The sequence below is a fragment of the Benincasa hispida genome, chromosome 6, assembly GCF_027475165.1.
Source record: "Benincasa hispida cultivar pf3 chromosome 6, pf3_genome.v1.1, whole genome shotgun sequence".
NCBI classification, from domain to species: domain Eukaryota; kingdom Viridiplantae; phylum Streptophyta; class Magnoliopsida; order Cucurbitales; family Cucurbitaceae; genus Benincasa; species Benincasa hispida.
The window spans coordinates 12,669,895-12,687,164 of NC_143483.1; the positions used below are offsets into that span (position 1 = coordinate 12,669,895).

Consider the following 17,270-nt stretch of genomic DNA (forward strand, 5'->3'; position numbering starts at 1 on the left):
TCACGTTATCACAACGAGATGGATTGGACAGAACCAGCTACTCGACAACGATGTGGATTTTGTAATCAGTTAGGACATAATTGAAGGAAGTGTCTTTCGTTACTAAAACGAGCTCCAGATAGTTAGAGATTGAATAATAAATAATTTTTTAATTATATATTTATTTTATTGTATATTCAATTTTTTTATTATAATTTATTGTATATTCAATTTTTTTTAATAATAATCTACTGTATATTCATTTTTTTTTGTAATCAATAAAGTTTTACATTATAATAATCTAATATATTCAATTTATAGTATAATAATCTAATATATTCAATTTATTGTCTAATGATTATTCAATTATAGTATAATAATCTAATATATTCAATTTGTTGTCTAATGATTATTCAATTATAGTATGATTATTAGCATTTTTTTTCTTATATATATATATATATATATATATATATATATATATATATATATATTTCTATGGAAAGTTCAAATAAAGTGAAAACTCTCGCTCTCTCCTAAGATCTTGCTCTCTCACTCTCGCTCTCTCCTAAGATCTCGCGCTCTCAGTATCGCTCTCGCTCTCTCTCAATATCTCGCTCTCTCGGTTATTGTTGTTATTTTTCCATTAATGATTACTAACTTTCATTTCTTCTGGAACAATCACAAACACTTTTTTTATTATGGATCTACTTTTTTTTTCGTAGACAAAGCTAATTCGGAATTGTCTTTCATTCCAAAGCATAACTTGTATCCATGCGCTTCATATTCGCCTGGAGTTCACTCCCAGCCATCCCCACCCCCTCACGTCAATCCCACAAGTCTCCGTCTAATTCAAAATAATAACAAAATGCATAGGTTGTTAGAAGCAGCTCGAGTACATAGATACATATAGTATACCATCTCATTACTTTATTTCCTCTATGAGGGAAAAAGAAAAGTAATAAACCTGCAATCTCGAGGGTGGATGTTTGTCGAAACTTCAACCTTCGACAACCTAAGCGAGATTCACGAGATTTCCCTTGTCGAGGGTTGAAGTTTCGGCTTATGTATTGTTTCCAAGTTTTTCTTTGTTCGTCGAGTTCTCAACGTCGACCTCTAGCCTCGAATTCCCAAAACAATAATATTTCTCTAATAAGTTTCAAAACAACAATATTTCTCTAATAAGTTTTAAAAACAACAATATTAATATTAAAGGTTCATTATTTTACATCACAATTTTTTAAAAATATTTTTAATTATAGTAAAATATCACTGATGTATGACATCTATCCGTTATCAGTCATCCATGATAGATATTTATCATTGTTAACACTGATAAATAATAATACTTTACTATATTTAAAAATACGTTAACTTATTTTTTTTTATATATTTTTCATATATTAATTAAATTTATGAAGTTGGTATATGTGATTTAGATTTTTCTTTTTCGTTTTTAAAGTTTTAATTTTATTGAACCTGTCTTTTTTTTCCCTTTTGCATGATTATATTTAAGTATAAGGTTGAGTAAAAAAAAAAGGAAAAAACTACAAATATCAAATCAAAAAGTTTTAAAATTATAAGGGGTTGTTTGGTTTAAGGTTTTATAAATTCTTAAGAATTAAAGATGCTTGAAAATAAAAAAAATAAAAAAAAAACATGAGAATAAGATTACTTAGAATCAATGATGATTGTATTTGGATATACATGAAGATGTTATCATAATTTTTTTATTTATAAAATTAATCTTGACACCTTTACAAAATTTTAATAAATTAAATGATAAAGAATAAATTTAATTTGAAGTTTTGAGAAAAATAATTATTTAATAATCAAATTAAAGTTACATGACTATGCAATTTGATGGACAATTTGATGAATTTATATAATTATAATTTATTAATTAATAAAACAATCAAAATTAGCTTAAAAAATTAATATGATATTTTGTGATTAAAAATTAATGATTTTAATTAATCAATGATAATTTAATTGTATTTAAAATAATCTGATGTAATGATAATTAATTAGCTATGTATTGATGAATTAATAGTTCACGAGAAGCAACCGGCCTGCCAACTGCCATTTAGCTAATAAGCCCTTAATGCATCAATTCTTTACAATTTATTAATATATATATATATTCGTTTCTAAAAAAATTAATTTATAATTCAAAAATTAATTAATTAATTATTATGAAACTATTCTTAAATTCAAGTACTATAATTTAAATTTTAATATATTTTTTTCAAATGATAAATTTGATTTTCATATATTAATTAATTTAAATAAATAATTTTTTTTTTATAAAAACATTAAATTAATTAATTTTAATAACTTTTTTTATCTCTAAATTTTGAAGCTGCATTTAGTCTATAATATTTCAAATTGGCTAATTTAATCCTCGAGTTTTAAAGAATAGGTTTAAATAATCCCTCTACTAAATAACAATTAAACTAAAGAGAAAAAAAATAATAAATGGGCTGACATGGCACATGACTCGGAAAAAATATATTTATTTTAATATTTTCTTTTCCACCCTATTCAAATAAAAAAAAAATGAAAAAATGAACACATTTTTTTATTGTTGGTATTGTTCAGCACAACATTGTTGGTTGCCCAACCAATGTCTTTCACAGCCAACTCCCATGCAAAGTGCTTTTGCATCTGCTTTCAGTACTGTAAAAGTAATTTCTTGACAAGGGGTGGTTCAAATTTTGCTCTGTTATTCCCATTCATTACAAAAGACTATGATGGATTAGGCAATTGGAAGCAAATTAAAAATAAGTTTGGAAATGAAACAAAATGAGGGGAAGGGAAAGGTAAGACATTGTCTCTGAGGGTTACCAATTTTAGCTAAAAAGAAGGCATTTTCACATTTTCTTAGGTTTAGGTGCAAACTAAGTGCAAGACGTTTAATTTAATTATTAATATTTAGGTGCATTTCGGACATCATCCATCTCTATGACTGTAGTTTGTATACTTAGTTGTATCGATATTTTAGTCTCTTGATCCATTGTTTTTATTTCGAAAGCATGCTGTAATTTAAGTTTTATGTACAATTTGTTTTTGTATGACTATAAATGTATGCATTCAATCATAGTGAGATTTGGATGATCCACTTTCGCTCAAAGATTCTCTGTAAACGGAGTTTCTTCGTAAACTTCTAAACTTGTATTAAACAAGGGGATATCAATGAGGGTATCTCTTGCCCATTCCCACCCTTATTCTCATCTCATTTCCTTCAATTGAAATGCCTCCTAAATAAAAGTGAGGATTAGAATCAAAGGTTTTTAACTTAAACTATATTAGGTTCATTTCAATCTATTTTCTATATTTCAATTTTTTTAAAAATAATTTTATTTTAACAAATTAAGTTTATAAAACACTATTTTGACTTATTAATTTATTTATTTTGTTACCTACTTTTTAGGAATGCATTTAAAAACGCCATGTTTTTAAAAACTTATTTTGGTTTTGTGTTCTTGCTTTTTGAAAATTAAATTTAGTTCCTCCCAATTTCTTTTTTGTGATTTGCATATTTTTTAAATACAAGAGTTGAATTCTAAATAAAAAACCAAACACAAAAACAAGTTTTCATAAACAATTTTTTTTAGTTTTAAAAATTTGGTTTGGTTTTTAAAAACTTTGGTAAAAAATAGATAATAAAACAAGAAATTTAGAGATGAAATAAGTGTTTATAGGCAAACAAAAATTAAAAATCAAGGCCCCATTTTAATAATCATTTCGTTTTTTATTTTTGGATTTTGAAAATCAAGCATATTACCTCTTCATTTCTTATAATGATTTGTATCTTTTTTAAGTACAATGGTTGAATTCTTAGCCAAAATCCAAAAAGATATTTAAAAGCTATTTTTTTTAGTTTTCTAAATTTGGCTTAATTTTTTAAATCGTTGATAAAAAGTAAACGAAGAAATTTGAAGATAAAAGTAACAACTTAATTTTTAAAAACAAAAATCAAGTAATTATCAAATGGCCAATGCTCAACAAACAAGGCCTAATTTACTCAAATTCCTATAAACATTTATGCAGACAAGGAGAAAAAGAACATTTCGTGCTCCGAAGTAAAAAAAGGAAAAACCATTGCCAAAAGGGGAAACAATAATAACTATATAATAACTCAAACATTAGTAGTAGTCAAAGTTATTGACTAATAAAGCGAGTCTCAAAATATTGGATGCATGACAAAAAAAAAGTAGCTGAAACATGAAACATGCAAAAATTATTTAGGAATGGTTGTGAGTCAAATTTAATTGTTTGAAATTCCGTCCAATAAATATTACAATAAATTTTGTCTAAGTTTTGTTTTTTTTCCTATATTTTTTATACCGACGCAACCATTTGCGTCGGTATAAAAAATATAGGAAAAAAAACAAAACTTAGACAAAATTTATTGTAATATGTTGCGTCGGCATAAGAAGATTGTATTGTGATAAAAAAAAAAATGTAGAAAATTAATGAAATGTTCTATCCACCTTTTTCGTCACATTTGTAGACGATGAGATAACCATGATCTTTTTAGTAAAAATAGAACTATGAATCTAAAAAAAAAAGATTAAATAGGAGTATTATAATATAAGACTCATTGGTTGAATATTTTTTATAGAATAATTATTTTGAAAGTACTCATTTATTTCACTCACAAAGTTTGTACGCTAAATATGTGAGAGAGATACGTGAAAATGAAAATGAGATTTGTAAAAGATATTTTTACAAGTGTAACCTAAGTTAAAAGCGAGAATGTAAGACCTATTGACTAACATATAAATTCTCCGGTCAAATGAAAAGATATATCATTAATCGAGAAGTTGGACGAATGAATCTCTACCTCTCAATTTTCTTTTACTAGAAAAGAAGCTTTTTTTTTTTTTTTAGGAGAAAAAAACCCCTAAAGATGAGATAGGATAGCTTTTATTTTCACCTGCATGTAATTATTTATTTATTAGGAAGAGTGGCTTGATATCCAAGGGTGTGGATTTAAATGACAATTTTAGAAATATTAATGTCCTAAAATACTTTTTAAAATAGAAAACTTACAAAATTTAACTAAATTAATATACTGAAAATTAGTGCAAAATATATGCTTGAAATTGACATTACATGGATGTCAAAGTCATTGAGTTTAAAATGAACATCTGTCATCTACAAGTGATATTATTATATGTCATTTTTAAACAATCAAACAATTTTTACAATTTTTAAGAATCAAGGTCAACTCAACATATGGATCCATGGTGGAAAAGAATATATCTTATCTTCTTCCATATTGGTCAAAAGAGATTGAAATTTTAACCATTTAATTTGAAATTAAGTTGGAGTATAACATATTTAATGATATAGATATCATCCTCTTGTATTATATAATACAATATGACATCAAAATAAAGTTGGGAAAAAAAATATTTTTTGGTCTTTAAGTTTTGAATCTAGTTTCTATTTAGTTTCTAGATTTTAAAATATTACATATAGTCCCTTAAATTTGGAGTTTAGTTTCAATTTAATCCCTAGATTTTAAAATGCACTATAATTTTATTCTTAAAATTTGAGTTCCATTTTAATTTGATCCCCGGGTTTTAATATTTATGTTTTTATCCTTAATTTTTCACTAAATACTCACTGAAATCTTTGACGTTGATGTCCATTGACTAATTTAAAATATTTAAAAGAATTATAGTTAATTAAGTTTCACTAATTTTCATCACTATTAAAATTAGACTTAAATTTTCATTTCATAATTATTTTAGATTAATTAATATACACTAACGTCAAAGATTAAAAGTGAGTATTTAATGAAAAATTGTATTCAAAGGGTAAAACTTAAAATTTAGAGACTAAATTGAAACAAAACTTAAATCTCAAAGATATAATTGTAAATCCATAATAAAAAAGGAGAATTCATTGATTAATCCATTTATACTTTTTAAATCCATAATCCATCATTTAAATAATAAAAAAGGAGAATGCACGCTGGGGAGAGATTAGGAGAGGGAGAGATTGCTTCAAGGAGTTCTCATATTGTATTTTCCAGCCATTCTTTTAGTTTATCTTTGCATTTTTCTATTTTCCTTTCTTTTGATTCGTTGAATATTTATCTTGTAATCATGGTAATTGATCTAATAAAATCCATTCATTTATACTTAATCATGAGCTAAATTCTCTAAAGGGTTCAATTATGTGGATATATACACTCAGATTTTATGCCTTGAAACTTATGTTTCATACCTGATGTCACAATAGATAAAAAATTGTAATCAATGGCTTGATCTAATAAAATCCATTCATCCTTACTATACATTTCCTTTATTGAGTTTATAGATAAAGAATTATTAAGTTAAATTGGCTACTTAATTTAACGATCTAGTAAAGTCTTAATACTAAGAAGATTAGGATATCAACAGATGTCACAATAGAACTAAGAACCTATAAATGGGACTGTCACGTAGCCTTAAAAATAGGGTACACCATAGGATAAAAAAATTGTATGAAATTAATCTAAGATCCAACTAATCATAGAAATAGAGACATTTAGTTGCTTAGAGCTCCTAAAGAAACTTGACACAAAACTAAATAGGTGTTTTTTGTCCATGACTAAGTCACTATCTAGGTATAATGCAACCACATTGCTCAAGGCACATTACCCCGTTGGTTGAAACATTGTTGTACCCCTGTTCATCTATTCTTGTTTATTGTTTTTAATCAAACATTCAATCTATTCACCATCTATTCACACACTTGACTACTTTTGATTATATTGGTTGCATTGCCTTAGAAGAATTAAAATCGAACTAGTTTTGTGGGATTCAACTCTTGGAATACTCCAAGATTTATATTTCATTGACAATGTATACTTACACTTAAACCATATTTATTCTCATTTTTATCATTCATACACAATCGGTCGATCAATGATTTTTCTCTACAAGAACATCAAATTATTTTCATGGATTTTGGACCTAAGATGTTAGCAATATATATATTAAAATTAACTCTTAAATCAATGTTTATTCATTATTTTCCTTCATTTACTGTATTTTTTAAAAATTAACTAAGTATATTATTTTTTAAAAAAACTTGGGGCCAAATATCATGGGGGCAAACATGTTAGCTAATGAGAAATCTTAAACAAATTCATGAAAGAAGAGGAGATGATAATGAGAACTTATAAATTTTTAGCTACATATACGGTATCAAACGTTCAACTCCAATGTCAATCTGAGCATAGCTCCATGAACTGACATCAATTACCATTCTAAAGTTAATGGTTTAATCGTCCACCTCCAAAATTGTTGAGTTCTAAAAAAAAAAAACATTCAAGTCCACCTACAAACAGAAATTATGCCATAAAATTCATTCGCGTGGGGGGGGAACATAAATACGAAACAAGAAAAGAGAACATTTACCAAGGACCTAATCCCTTGAAGAATCAGGAGAGGAACAAAATCCCAAAGCTTGAAACAAAACCCCACCTCGTCCGTAATATTCATCTTCATTTCAGACATGATGAAACACTATGGCTCGAAGATTAAAATAAACCTCAGCTGCTAATTTTTGTCAAATTCTCTCATTCTCTATGTCTATGTGTGGTATAAGATACCAACAAACTGGGGGGGACAGCCAAAAGCATTTTCCAAGAAGGTAAAAGTTTACTGTATTAATCCTACAAGTATAAAGTTTAAACAACAGTAACACAAAGTAGGCTTTAAGGCCTGCTTACAGAAGCTACCATACAGAGATGAACGTGTAACTTGTTCCAATACAGTTGAAACCTATTTCTCAGGGACTAAGTAAAAGTTCAATGAATTAACTGTTCAGCCTACAGATCAAATACAAAATTTAGGTACTCTAAGAATCTATTAATTGGCTGGTCTAATCAAATGTCACGGAAAAAACTAAATAAGGTACTCAACATGGATGAAGTAAAATTTGTGTACATAATACCCAGCATGGAAGATGAACCATACCTAAGTAGAGAAAAGTAGCACTGTTCCATGCCCAGAGGGTCTCCATCCAGTTCCAGAAGTCGCCAATATGTAGATTGTCAAAACCTTGCAAAGCAGCTTTAAACAAGAAGAAAGTAACAGGTGGAAAAGCTATGAATCCCAGAACAATGTTACAGGCTGCCCTTGAAAGAGCTTTAAAGCTTCCAGCCATTAAATCAAGCTTCAGGGGATGTGCCAACAAGCACATGGACACCACCAAAAAGGCTCCAAGTTCTGCAGTAGCAAAGTTAATTACTGACATTAGGCACAAACTAATAAAGGCCGTTGAGGTGGTCATTGCTTTCAGGAAAGCCCACTCTTGAATCCGCTGTTCATAAGATTTAGTGGAACCAAGAGGAGAGCCTAATATCACAGACAAAATTAGAAGCGCGAGCAGCGAAAGCAACGCCCAGATAATAGAGTTTGCCGTAGGACTGTAACCAGGTATTTGGCAGATGAAGTACGGAAGTAAGGAAACAACAGCACCCCATAGATGAACAACAAAAACTCTTTTTGCGGCATTAAGCCATTTCCATGATCTTAAAGAGACAATAAGCTCATTGTCAGGATTTGCTGGAGCTGGAGGTTCGACCTTTTCCAAGGTTAGATTCATGTTATTGGCATAGGAATAGAGAGCGGCCGCAACTGCTGGTAGTGGAGCAACAAGGAGTGCAAATGCAATCATATATACACCAACTGATACAAATTTGCTGGTGGATACCATAAGGTATAGAAAGAATGACTGATGGAACTTCTCCAGGAGGTTGTTTACTGACCGTACAACTCCTTCAATTAACCTGCACAACCAACTACAAAGTCCTTAGCCAAATCAAAAGGAACAGGAAAATTTCGTTTCCAGCATGCAGAATTACCAATAAGCTGGGCGATAATTCACTTGAATGAATTTAACACGTATATTCTATTCATTAAAAAAAAAACTATCAGTCAATCAAAATTCGTTTTCGCAAAGAAAAAGTATTCTCTTATCCCCAGTAAAATTATTTACAAATTAGAATTTAAACATGGAAGATTGACAAAGCAACACGAAGATAAAAATGGAAAAAAATAATGTATGATAAGAAAAGGGTAGAAAAGTAATATTTGATGTTGACCTAACCCCATTCAAGAAACCATTGGTTTTAAACATTTATTCATGTAGTGAGCCATTAAAAGTTTAGAGGTGAGAGGACACGTTATAAAATCCTTGAGGCAAAAATGAGCACTGACCGGCCACCTCGCAGTATGAATTCATCACGCCTGACCTTGACAGCAGAAGAAAATTTGGGGGACATCTCCACAGTAATTGCATCAATTTGGTAATCTCGAAAAGCCCCATGGGAACCAGTAGGAATACCCACAGCCTAATGGCAAGAAGAACATGGATAATTTAAGGGAAAATAATCTCAATTATTAACATAAATGAAAACAACCTTCCTCATTTCATTAAATGAAATCATAAACAACAGTCTCCTAGAAAATGAACCGGAAGTGTAAACCACCTGGTAGTACAACGAACTTGCAAGTGTGGCCGTGCCATCAACATAGTCAGAAGCTGGCATGCCAAATTTCCACTCAGAGTTCAAGCTTCTGATAATCTTTCCTATTGACTCAAAAACTTCGCCCAAAACCTTGAGCCATTTGCAATCTAGTAGAGGCCAAAATTTCTCAATCTTAATCCGAAAACCTTGCCTATGTACTGCTAGATAATTCACAATATTGATGAGGTCCAGGTTCGGCATCTGACCGTTAGACGCTTCAGCATAGACACTGAGACTATCCTCAAAGTGTTCGCTTCTATTTGAAACCTTAATAACAAGGGCTGCAGCCATCGTTCCAGCACGTTTAAAATCATCTAGATTTATTTTTTCTGTCGCATGGTTTGCTTCAACTTCATAAAGGACATTTGTTTCAGTACAAGCATCTGTGTCAATCACGCTGGATCGACCAAATACAGGAGCGTGATAGTCTCTAAGCCAAGCTGAAACTGCATCATATTCCCCATATCGTGAATCCGCGACGAGCCATACAATGTCTTTGGCCAACCAAGTTACTTGTGTAAGCAAAGAAAATATTGAATAAGCAATGCCAAGGGACAAAGTATCATGAAGACTGGTCTTAACAGGATTGTAAGGTGTCACCAAAACAATGGCTTCCTTTCCATCTGCTTGTGGTGCTCTTATTATGCCAACAGTGTTAATACCCTGTGTCATGCAGCTAACATTGCCCCGAACGATCCCTGAATCAGGGCTAGAGAAAAAGTGCAGTGGATGGAACTGGCTAGATTGCGGGTGGAACCTGTGGTAATTAACATCTGCTCCCAATTTTGATATATATTGTGCTAAAATCTGCTGGCTTCCACTGAAAAATGAACAGAAAATCAAATTAGTTTATCATTAGGTGAGTAGAAAAATAGACTTGGAGTGGTAACAGAGGGAAGGGAAAGAAGAAGATAATGCTTATGCAAATGTGAAAAAGACGCTGTTGATAAGTTCTACGGGAAGATAACTAAATAACTATGAAGGACACTGGAATATAAGTAGTGAAAAAAATTACATGCAGTTTAGTTTATCACCTCTATGCACCCATACCTCTCTTGACAAACGTAATAACATGCCAATCCACATGCACAGACAACATGGTCAAATAAAATGAAACTAGCGCAGACATCACACATATCAGAGAACAATACCATATACCACTTTTCTGGCGAAATCATTCATTTGATATATTTAGAGCGTATGAGAATTTTAAAACTATTTTTTTAATACCTTTCCAGGCAAGGACTGTTCCCAGCTTGCCTGTTTCTCCTAACCTCTTAAGCTTGTAAATGTAGGACGCTAATATTGAAGTCATTCAGAACTTCATATTGAAAGCCAAAGTTAGACAACATATTTAAATATTTAGCTTCTGGCCCGCTGTTTTTGTCTTGGGAAGGAGGAAGGGTGAACTTGACGGACGATAGGGTCTGCCGTTATCACATTATTGTGGGGCCACTTCTCTTTCTTATCCGGTGGTAAGCGTGGCCAGCTCTTCAAGCCAGATGAGTCCTCTTTCTTTGGTATCTCTTCCTCATTCCAGGTTGGGGTTTGCTAAGGGAGGGGGAAAGGTTGTTTCTCACTATAACTTCCTTCGTTTCCGTACTTTCCGGGAGGGGAAGGGGGAGCCCAACGGGCCATGAGAGTGTTCTTTCCCATCCCATTTTTATACATCCTCCTTCATATCCAGGGTGTGTTATACCCTCTTCGCCACTAAGTTCAATGGGAAAGTGGCCATTATTTAACCAGATGGTCCAAGCCACGGGTGATGGGGCAGGGCGAGAAGGTATGCTCTTACCCAACAGAGGAGTTGTTGGGGATTCTAATTCCAGGGATGGTCCCCTTTGGCAGTCAAGTAGGCTCAGCTTTTGGAGGTGAGACGAGTAAGAGTTGGGCCGCTCTAGCTTCGGCGGATATTCACCTGGTTGAGGCGAAGGGCGGAGAAGGAGTTTTGAAAGGTTCAAAGGTTGTGGGTGCGGGTAAAGGGAGAAGGAAGGAAAGCAGCAACAAATTGGCTAGGGAGCTGAAAAAGTTAGACATTTCTGTCAATTATGGGAGCAAGAAAGCGCTTAAGGAGGCACGGCCACATTTCGGTCCAATGTTGAAAATTCTCCTGGATGTGAGGGGGTTGGAAGGAAAAGTTAAAAGGAGGTTAGTGAAGGAGATGCTTAGGCAAGAAAATCCGAATATTGTGATTTTAATGGAAACTAAAAGAGATTCGTTTTGTTTTGAGAGGATTGCAAGTATTTGGAAGAGAAGGAGGGTTGAGAGGGAGTTTCTTGAGTCGATTGGTTCTTCAAGTGGTATTCTGGTGATGTAGAGCACTAGTTCTTACTTGGTCGGGAAGGTGGTCAGGGGAAACTTCTTATCTATCTCGTTCCTTGATAGAGAAGGTGAAGATTTCTGAGTTTTTAGGGCCCGAGGCCTGGGGGGGGGGGGTGGGTGGGTGGGTGATTTTTGGGAAAAATTAGGGAATCTCTATGGGTATTGTGGTCCTAGATGGTGTGTTGCATGGGACTTTAATGTCACTCGCTCCCTTGAGGAAAAAGCGTCTGGAGGCAAAATTACCAGTTCCATGAGAGCCTTTAATACCTTCATTGCGGATAGCAGATTGTGTGACGACCCCCCCTGCCGATTAATGGTAATTTTACGTGGGCTAACTGTAGGCAAGTGATGAGAATTGGTAGGTTTTTGATAAATTTATTAGTCCGAGGCAATTAAAGGGACCTAGGATAACCTCAAACCACTGACCTATCGTTATGGCTACAAGAGATTAGAGATGGGGACCGAGTCCTTTTCGCTTTGAAAATATGTGGTTGGAACACCCCTGTTTTAAGACTAATATGTCTGCTTGGTGGAACACGCCGAGCCATAGGAAGTGGGAAGGGTACCGTCTTATGGGAAGCTAAAAGCTCTAAGAGGGAAGCTTAAGACTTGGAACAAAGAAGTGTTTGGGGATAATTCGATAAGAAAGAAAGAGATCCTAGGAAGGATTGAGGAGATTGAAGTGGACGGCCATTTGGATAGTATTTTGAGGGAGGAGAGGTTTTTCTTAAAAAGGGAGCTTGCTAAAGTGATTAGGAAAGAGTCAGTTAGGGCCAAAAGGCTAAGATCAAGTGGGTAAAGGAAGGGGATAGCAATACTACCTTTTTCCATAGAGTGGTAGTGGTAGAAGGGATAAGAATTATATAGGTCAGTTGATTTTGGAGAATGGGGAGTGCACTAGAAACGACAAAGAGATTGAGGATAAGATCTTATTGGCTTTCTCTAAGCTGTATTGTCCTGAGGGTGGGGCCAAACCATTTGTTAGAGGTATTGATTGAAGTCCCATTTCGACTGCCGAGGATGAGGAGTTGGTGACCCCTTTTACCTTGGAAGAGATTAGGAGGGCGGTCTTCAGAAGTGATAGAAGAAAATCCCTGGGTCCAACTGAGTTTTCTATGGCTTTTTTCCAAGATAATTGGGATTTGCTCAAGGCAGAGTTGGTTTGGAGCATTTTGCAGTCTATGGTGGAAACCTTTGTGGTATTGTCTTTTCCCACAGGGCTAATAAGAGAAAGGGTGTCATTTTCAAACTCGACTTTGAAAAGGTTTATGATCACATCGATTGGGACTTTTTGGATAAAGTGTTGGAGAAGAAAGATTTTGGGTTCAGATGGAGAATGTGGATGTGGGACTGTGTTAGGAATGTACACTACTCTATCCTTATTAAATGGAACTTAAGGGATCGATTCAGACTTCTAGAGGTTGAGACAAGGGGACCCCTTATCCCCCTTCTTGTTTGTTATTGTGGTGGATGTTATAAGTCGTCTTATCTCTAGGGGGGTGGAAAGAAACATGGTTGAGCCTTTCAAGATCAGGTATAAGGAGGTCGCTTTGTCCCATCTTCAATTCGCTGATGATACAATCTTGTTCTATTCGGGTAATGAGAACTCCTTTTCAATCCTTATTTTTTGAAGCTATGTAAGGGCTTAAAATTAACACGAGCAAATGTCAAATCCTGGATATTAACTGTGAACAGGACGAGCTTGATAGGTGGGCTAGAAAGGTTGGTTGCAAGGTTGGGATTTTTCCTTCTCGTTATCTTGGTCTCCCTCTGGGAGGTAACCCGAGAACTTTGTTGTTTTGGGATCCCATTACTGAGAAGATCCGGACAAGGTTGAGTTCTTTGTTAGAAAGGCTACTTCTCCAAGGCGAGGAGATTTATACTGATCAGTTCTATCCTGAGTGGCATCCCTGTTTATTATCTTTCCCTGTTTAGGACTCCAAGCTCGGTCTACAAAAGTATAGAGAAATACATGAGAGACTTCCTGTGGGAAGGTGTGGATGAAGGTAAAGGATCTCATTTGGTTTGCTGGGAGGTTGTGGGGCGCCCTGTGCACCAAAGGGGTTAGAGATTAGGAATTTACGACTTCGAAACAAAGCTCTGTTGGCTAAGTGGTTGTGGTGTTTTGCCCTTGAACCCGAATCCTAGTGGCATAAAGTCATTGATTGCAAATAAAAAACTCATCCCTTTGTCTGGATGGTAAAGAGGGAGAAAGGCACACACCGGAACCCTTGGAAAGATATCGTGTTAGAGCTTGCCTTGTTCTCCATTTTCGTTCGCTGAATTGTGGGGACGGTCATGATACTTACTTTTGGGAAGATCAATGAGTCGGGGATAGTCCTCTTTGTTTTGCATTCCCTCATCTTTATCACTTGTCTTCTTTCAAAAATCGTCTGGACTTTCTGGTGTTGGTCGGGGAGCACGGTGTCATTTTCTTTTGGTTTTCGCCATCATTTATCCGATAGGAAGATGACGGAGATTGCCTCTATTCTTTCGTTGTTGGATGAGTGCAACTTTTGGGGAGGGAAGAAAGGATATTCGTGTCTGGAAGCCTAATCCTCTCAAGGACTTCTCCTGTAAATCTTTCTTTAGGTCGTTGTTGGATCCTTCTCCTGTTAGTGATTCGGTTTATGGTATGGTCTGGAGGATTAAGATACCAAAGAAAATTAAATTTTTTACCTAGCAAGTTTTGCTTGGTCGTATGAACACTTTGGATAGGATCGCTGAGAAGGGGTCCTCGCTTATGGGTCCTTTCTATTGTATTCTCTGTCGGAAGGTGGAGAAGAACCTAGATCACCTTCTCTGGGATTGTCAATTTACGAGGTTTGTGTGGATTTGCTTTCTGTAGGAGTTTGATGTCCAGATATTTGGCCAAAGAAATATTGACACGACAATCGAGGAGTTTCTCCTCCATACGCCTTTCAGAAAGAAGGGCCGTTTGTTGTGATTTGCGGGGGTGTGTGCAATGTTGTGGGATATTAGGTCAGGAAAAGGACCCTAGTGAGATTTGGTCTTTAGTGAGGTTTCACGTGTCGCTCTTGGCTTCGGTTTCGAAGTTTTCTTGTAATTACTCTATAGCCAACATCATGCTTAGTTGGAAACCCCTTCTTTAGGGGGTTGCTTTCGGGAGTTGGTTTTTTTGTACACCCTTGTATTCTTTCATTTTTCTCTCAATGAAAGTTGATTTTCCTATAAGAAAAAAAAAACATATTTAAATATTTAGTGAATTGATATGTGAACTATAGCATACAAGTGAACTTGAAGGTTAGCCTACCCTTCATTGACTTAAATTCTTGCAATTATACAAATAGTTCACCGATTCAAAAAGCTTAGACTCATTTAAAGCATGCATATGCACAAAACCATTTTCATGTCAGGGCATACAAGACATAAATCACGAAAAAATTACACTGTGAAGTGGTAATACTCAAAATCATAAGCACTACAAGTTAAGCATTAAAAGTTTTCCATTATAGTTTTAAAGGAGACATAAAAAGGATAAAACCAGTGTAGTAAGTACTTACAAGATCGCTGAGCCAGGCTTTGAATTCAAACCCTTCAGATCCTTTACTAAGTTGTTCGCCTCTGAGACTTCCCAACCCGAAAGCATGGTATTTGCAGAACCTGTGGGAAAATACAATACCACAGTTAAGAGTCCTATCTATCCAAATAAAGGTAAAATGAACAGATCAGCGCAAAGAAAACAAGAAGGCATAAATTTTATGATCCTATAATTTCAGATACATCGCAACATCAAATGAATCTTAATTTGTAATTTATCTTAAATCATTCAACCCACCAGGAGATAAATCGCGAAAGCATAAAAATGAAGAATAATAAATGCTTGAAAAAAATGGATAATGATAAGCTAAGAAAGAAACCAAACGGACCTGGCATGAGAGCGTTCTCGGAAATGTAGGTGTTCATAGAGAACATTGGTAGTAGTAGAAGAGCTAAAACCCCTGCAGAGAAGCAAATCACGCTAGAAAACACCCAGAAAGGGAAAGAAAAGATCAAGGACATTAATTAATCACTAAATTCTGATACAAACTGAGAATCAAATCCATGTAAAATCAACAACAGCGTACCTGAAGAAAATACTGTGTGAAATTAGGAAAATCCCCAAACGCACAATCGGCCGCGCCTTCGTTTTTGGTTTCTCGGTCTCAGCCATCGGACGAGGCGATCTTCACAGTCGCCCAATTGCTCTGAATCTGTTGCAAAAATGAGAAACCACGAAGAAGAAGGAGAAGGAGAAGGAGAAGGAGAAGAATGTCAGGTGAGCTCAGTTAACCAAGACGGACAACCCACCATATGAACCGGGCAGTATTCGGTATCCGGTCTAAACGGTCGGTTGAGTATAAAAGCAAGACGACCGGTTTATTCGGACCAGCTGGATTCTTGATTCGATTCTCAATTGATTATGGAGATAATTGCGGCCCAAAATAAAAAATTTTCCACTTATTAAAAAACGACATTAATTGATATTATGTCCATATTCTGAACGAGTAAAATTACAGATTTCCTCTCTTTCAAATTTTTTTCTTTCTTCATTAATTGATATTATGTCCATATTTTGGACGAGTAAAATTACAGATTTTCTCTCTTTCAAATTTCTTTCTTTCTTCTCTTTCCTTTTTTTTCGTCGATGCGACCACAACTTTACTAGCACAATCAACTTTGGCGAAACTACCCACTACTGAGTACACAGGAATAGTTTCAACCAACTTTAGCTAAACTATAGTGCGATAGACACAAGAGAGCCATAAAAAACGATAGTGTTAGAGCGAGAGAATGCTCCAGCAAATCCATAGGAGCAGCTCCGCCCGTGAGAGGGGAGAGTAGCTCCAACTAACTTCGATAAAACTAGAGTTTGAGAGGTTGAGAGAGGAAGAAAGAATGAGCGTGTGATAACAAGTGAGTGAGACAATAAGAGAGGATCAATTTGCGAGTGAGGAAAGGAAGCGAGGAAAGGGAGCGAGAGAACGAGAGAGAGCGAGATGGACTTCTTTGTGTACTCAGGTTCATTTTGATAATTTCACAAAACCTTAGTGTGAGAGAAACAAGACAATGGAAAATAAAGAGAGTGCGAGAGTGAGAGAAGGTTCTGACAAGTCTACAATAGTCATTTCGACTGTGAGAGAGGAGAGCAGTTTCGACTAATTTTGACAAAATCGAACATGCGAGAGCGAAAGCAAGACAACAAATGAGAGTAATATATGAGCGAGAAAAGAAAACAATGTCAGAAAAGACAAGAAAACTAAAGATCGAGACAAACTTTTCTAAGTGAATTCATTTGGATAATTTCACCCATCCGCAAACATTAAAAACCCTCATTTGAAAATGGTGGCAAATTTAATTTCGCCCAAAAACTGGGTGATCCGTAAAAGAACCGCTGATTGTACACCACGGACGTTGGTTTAGTCCATCG

The 17,270-nt window shown here is 34.4% G+C and overlaps 1 protein-coding gene across 3 annotated transcripts; it reads right to left on the bottom strand.

Annotated features, from left to right (window-relative positions):
• Positions 1–7,623: 7,623 nt before the first annotated feature.
• On the bottom strand, positions 7,624–17,155 carry LOC120080576 (GPI transamidase component family protein / Gaa1-like family protein). Of its 3 annotated transcripts, none has more exons than XM_039035286.2 (6): positions 15,928–17,155; positions 15,730–15,821; positions 15,364–15,463; positions 9,479–10,337; positions 9,207–9,340; positions 7,624–8,776 (listed from the first exon to the last, which is right to left on the bottom strand). In XM_039035286.2, exons 1-6 carry the CDS (start codon positions 16,011–16,013, stop codon positions 7,903–7,905), a joined length of 2,145 nt encoding a protein of 714 aa, XP_038891214.1. In that variant the 5' UTR covers positions 16,014–17,155; the 3' UTR covers positions 7,624–7,902. The 3 variants fall into 3 exon arrangements, with proteins under 3 accessions (XP_038891214.1, XP_038891215.1, XP_038891216.1); XM_039035287.2 differs by having other exon boundaries at positions 15,730–15,801; positions 15,928–16,126; XM_039035288.2 differs by lacking the exons at positions 15,364–15,463; positions 15,730–15,821; positions 15,928–17,155 and adding an exon at positions 10,748–11,468.
• Positions 17,156–17,270: the final 115 nt, after the last annotated feature.

Excerpts from the sequence above, each read along its gene's own strand:
- LOC120080576 (XM_039035286.2), bottom strand. The coding sequence starts at position 16,013 with ATGGCTGAGACCGAGAAACCAAAAACGAAGGCGCGGCCGATTGTGCGT. Across the intron at positions 10,338-15,363 it reads AAGCCTGGCTCAGCGATCTT|TGGAAGCCAGCAGATTTTAG; the intron begins GTAAGTACTTAC and ends TTCATTTTTCAG. Across the intron at positions 8,777-9,206 it reads TTCATACTGCGAGGTGGCCG|GTTAATTGAAGGAGTTGTAC; the intron begins GTCAGTGCTCAT and ends TTGGTTGTGCAG.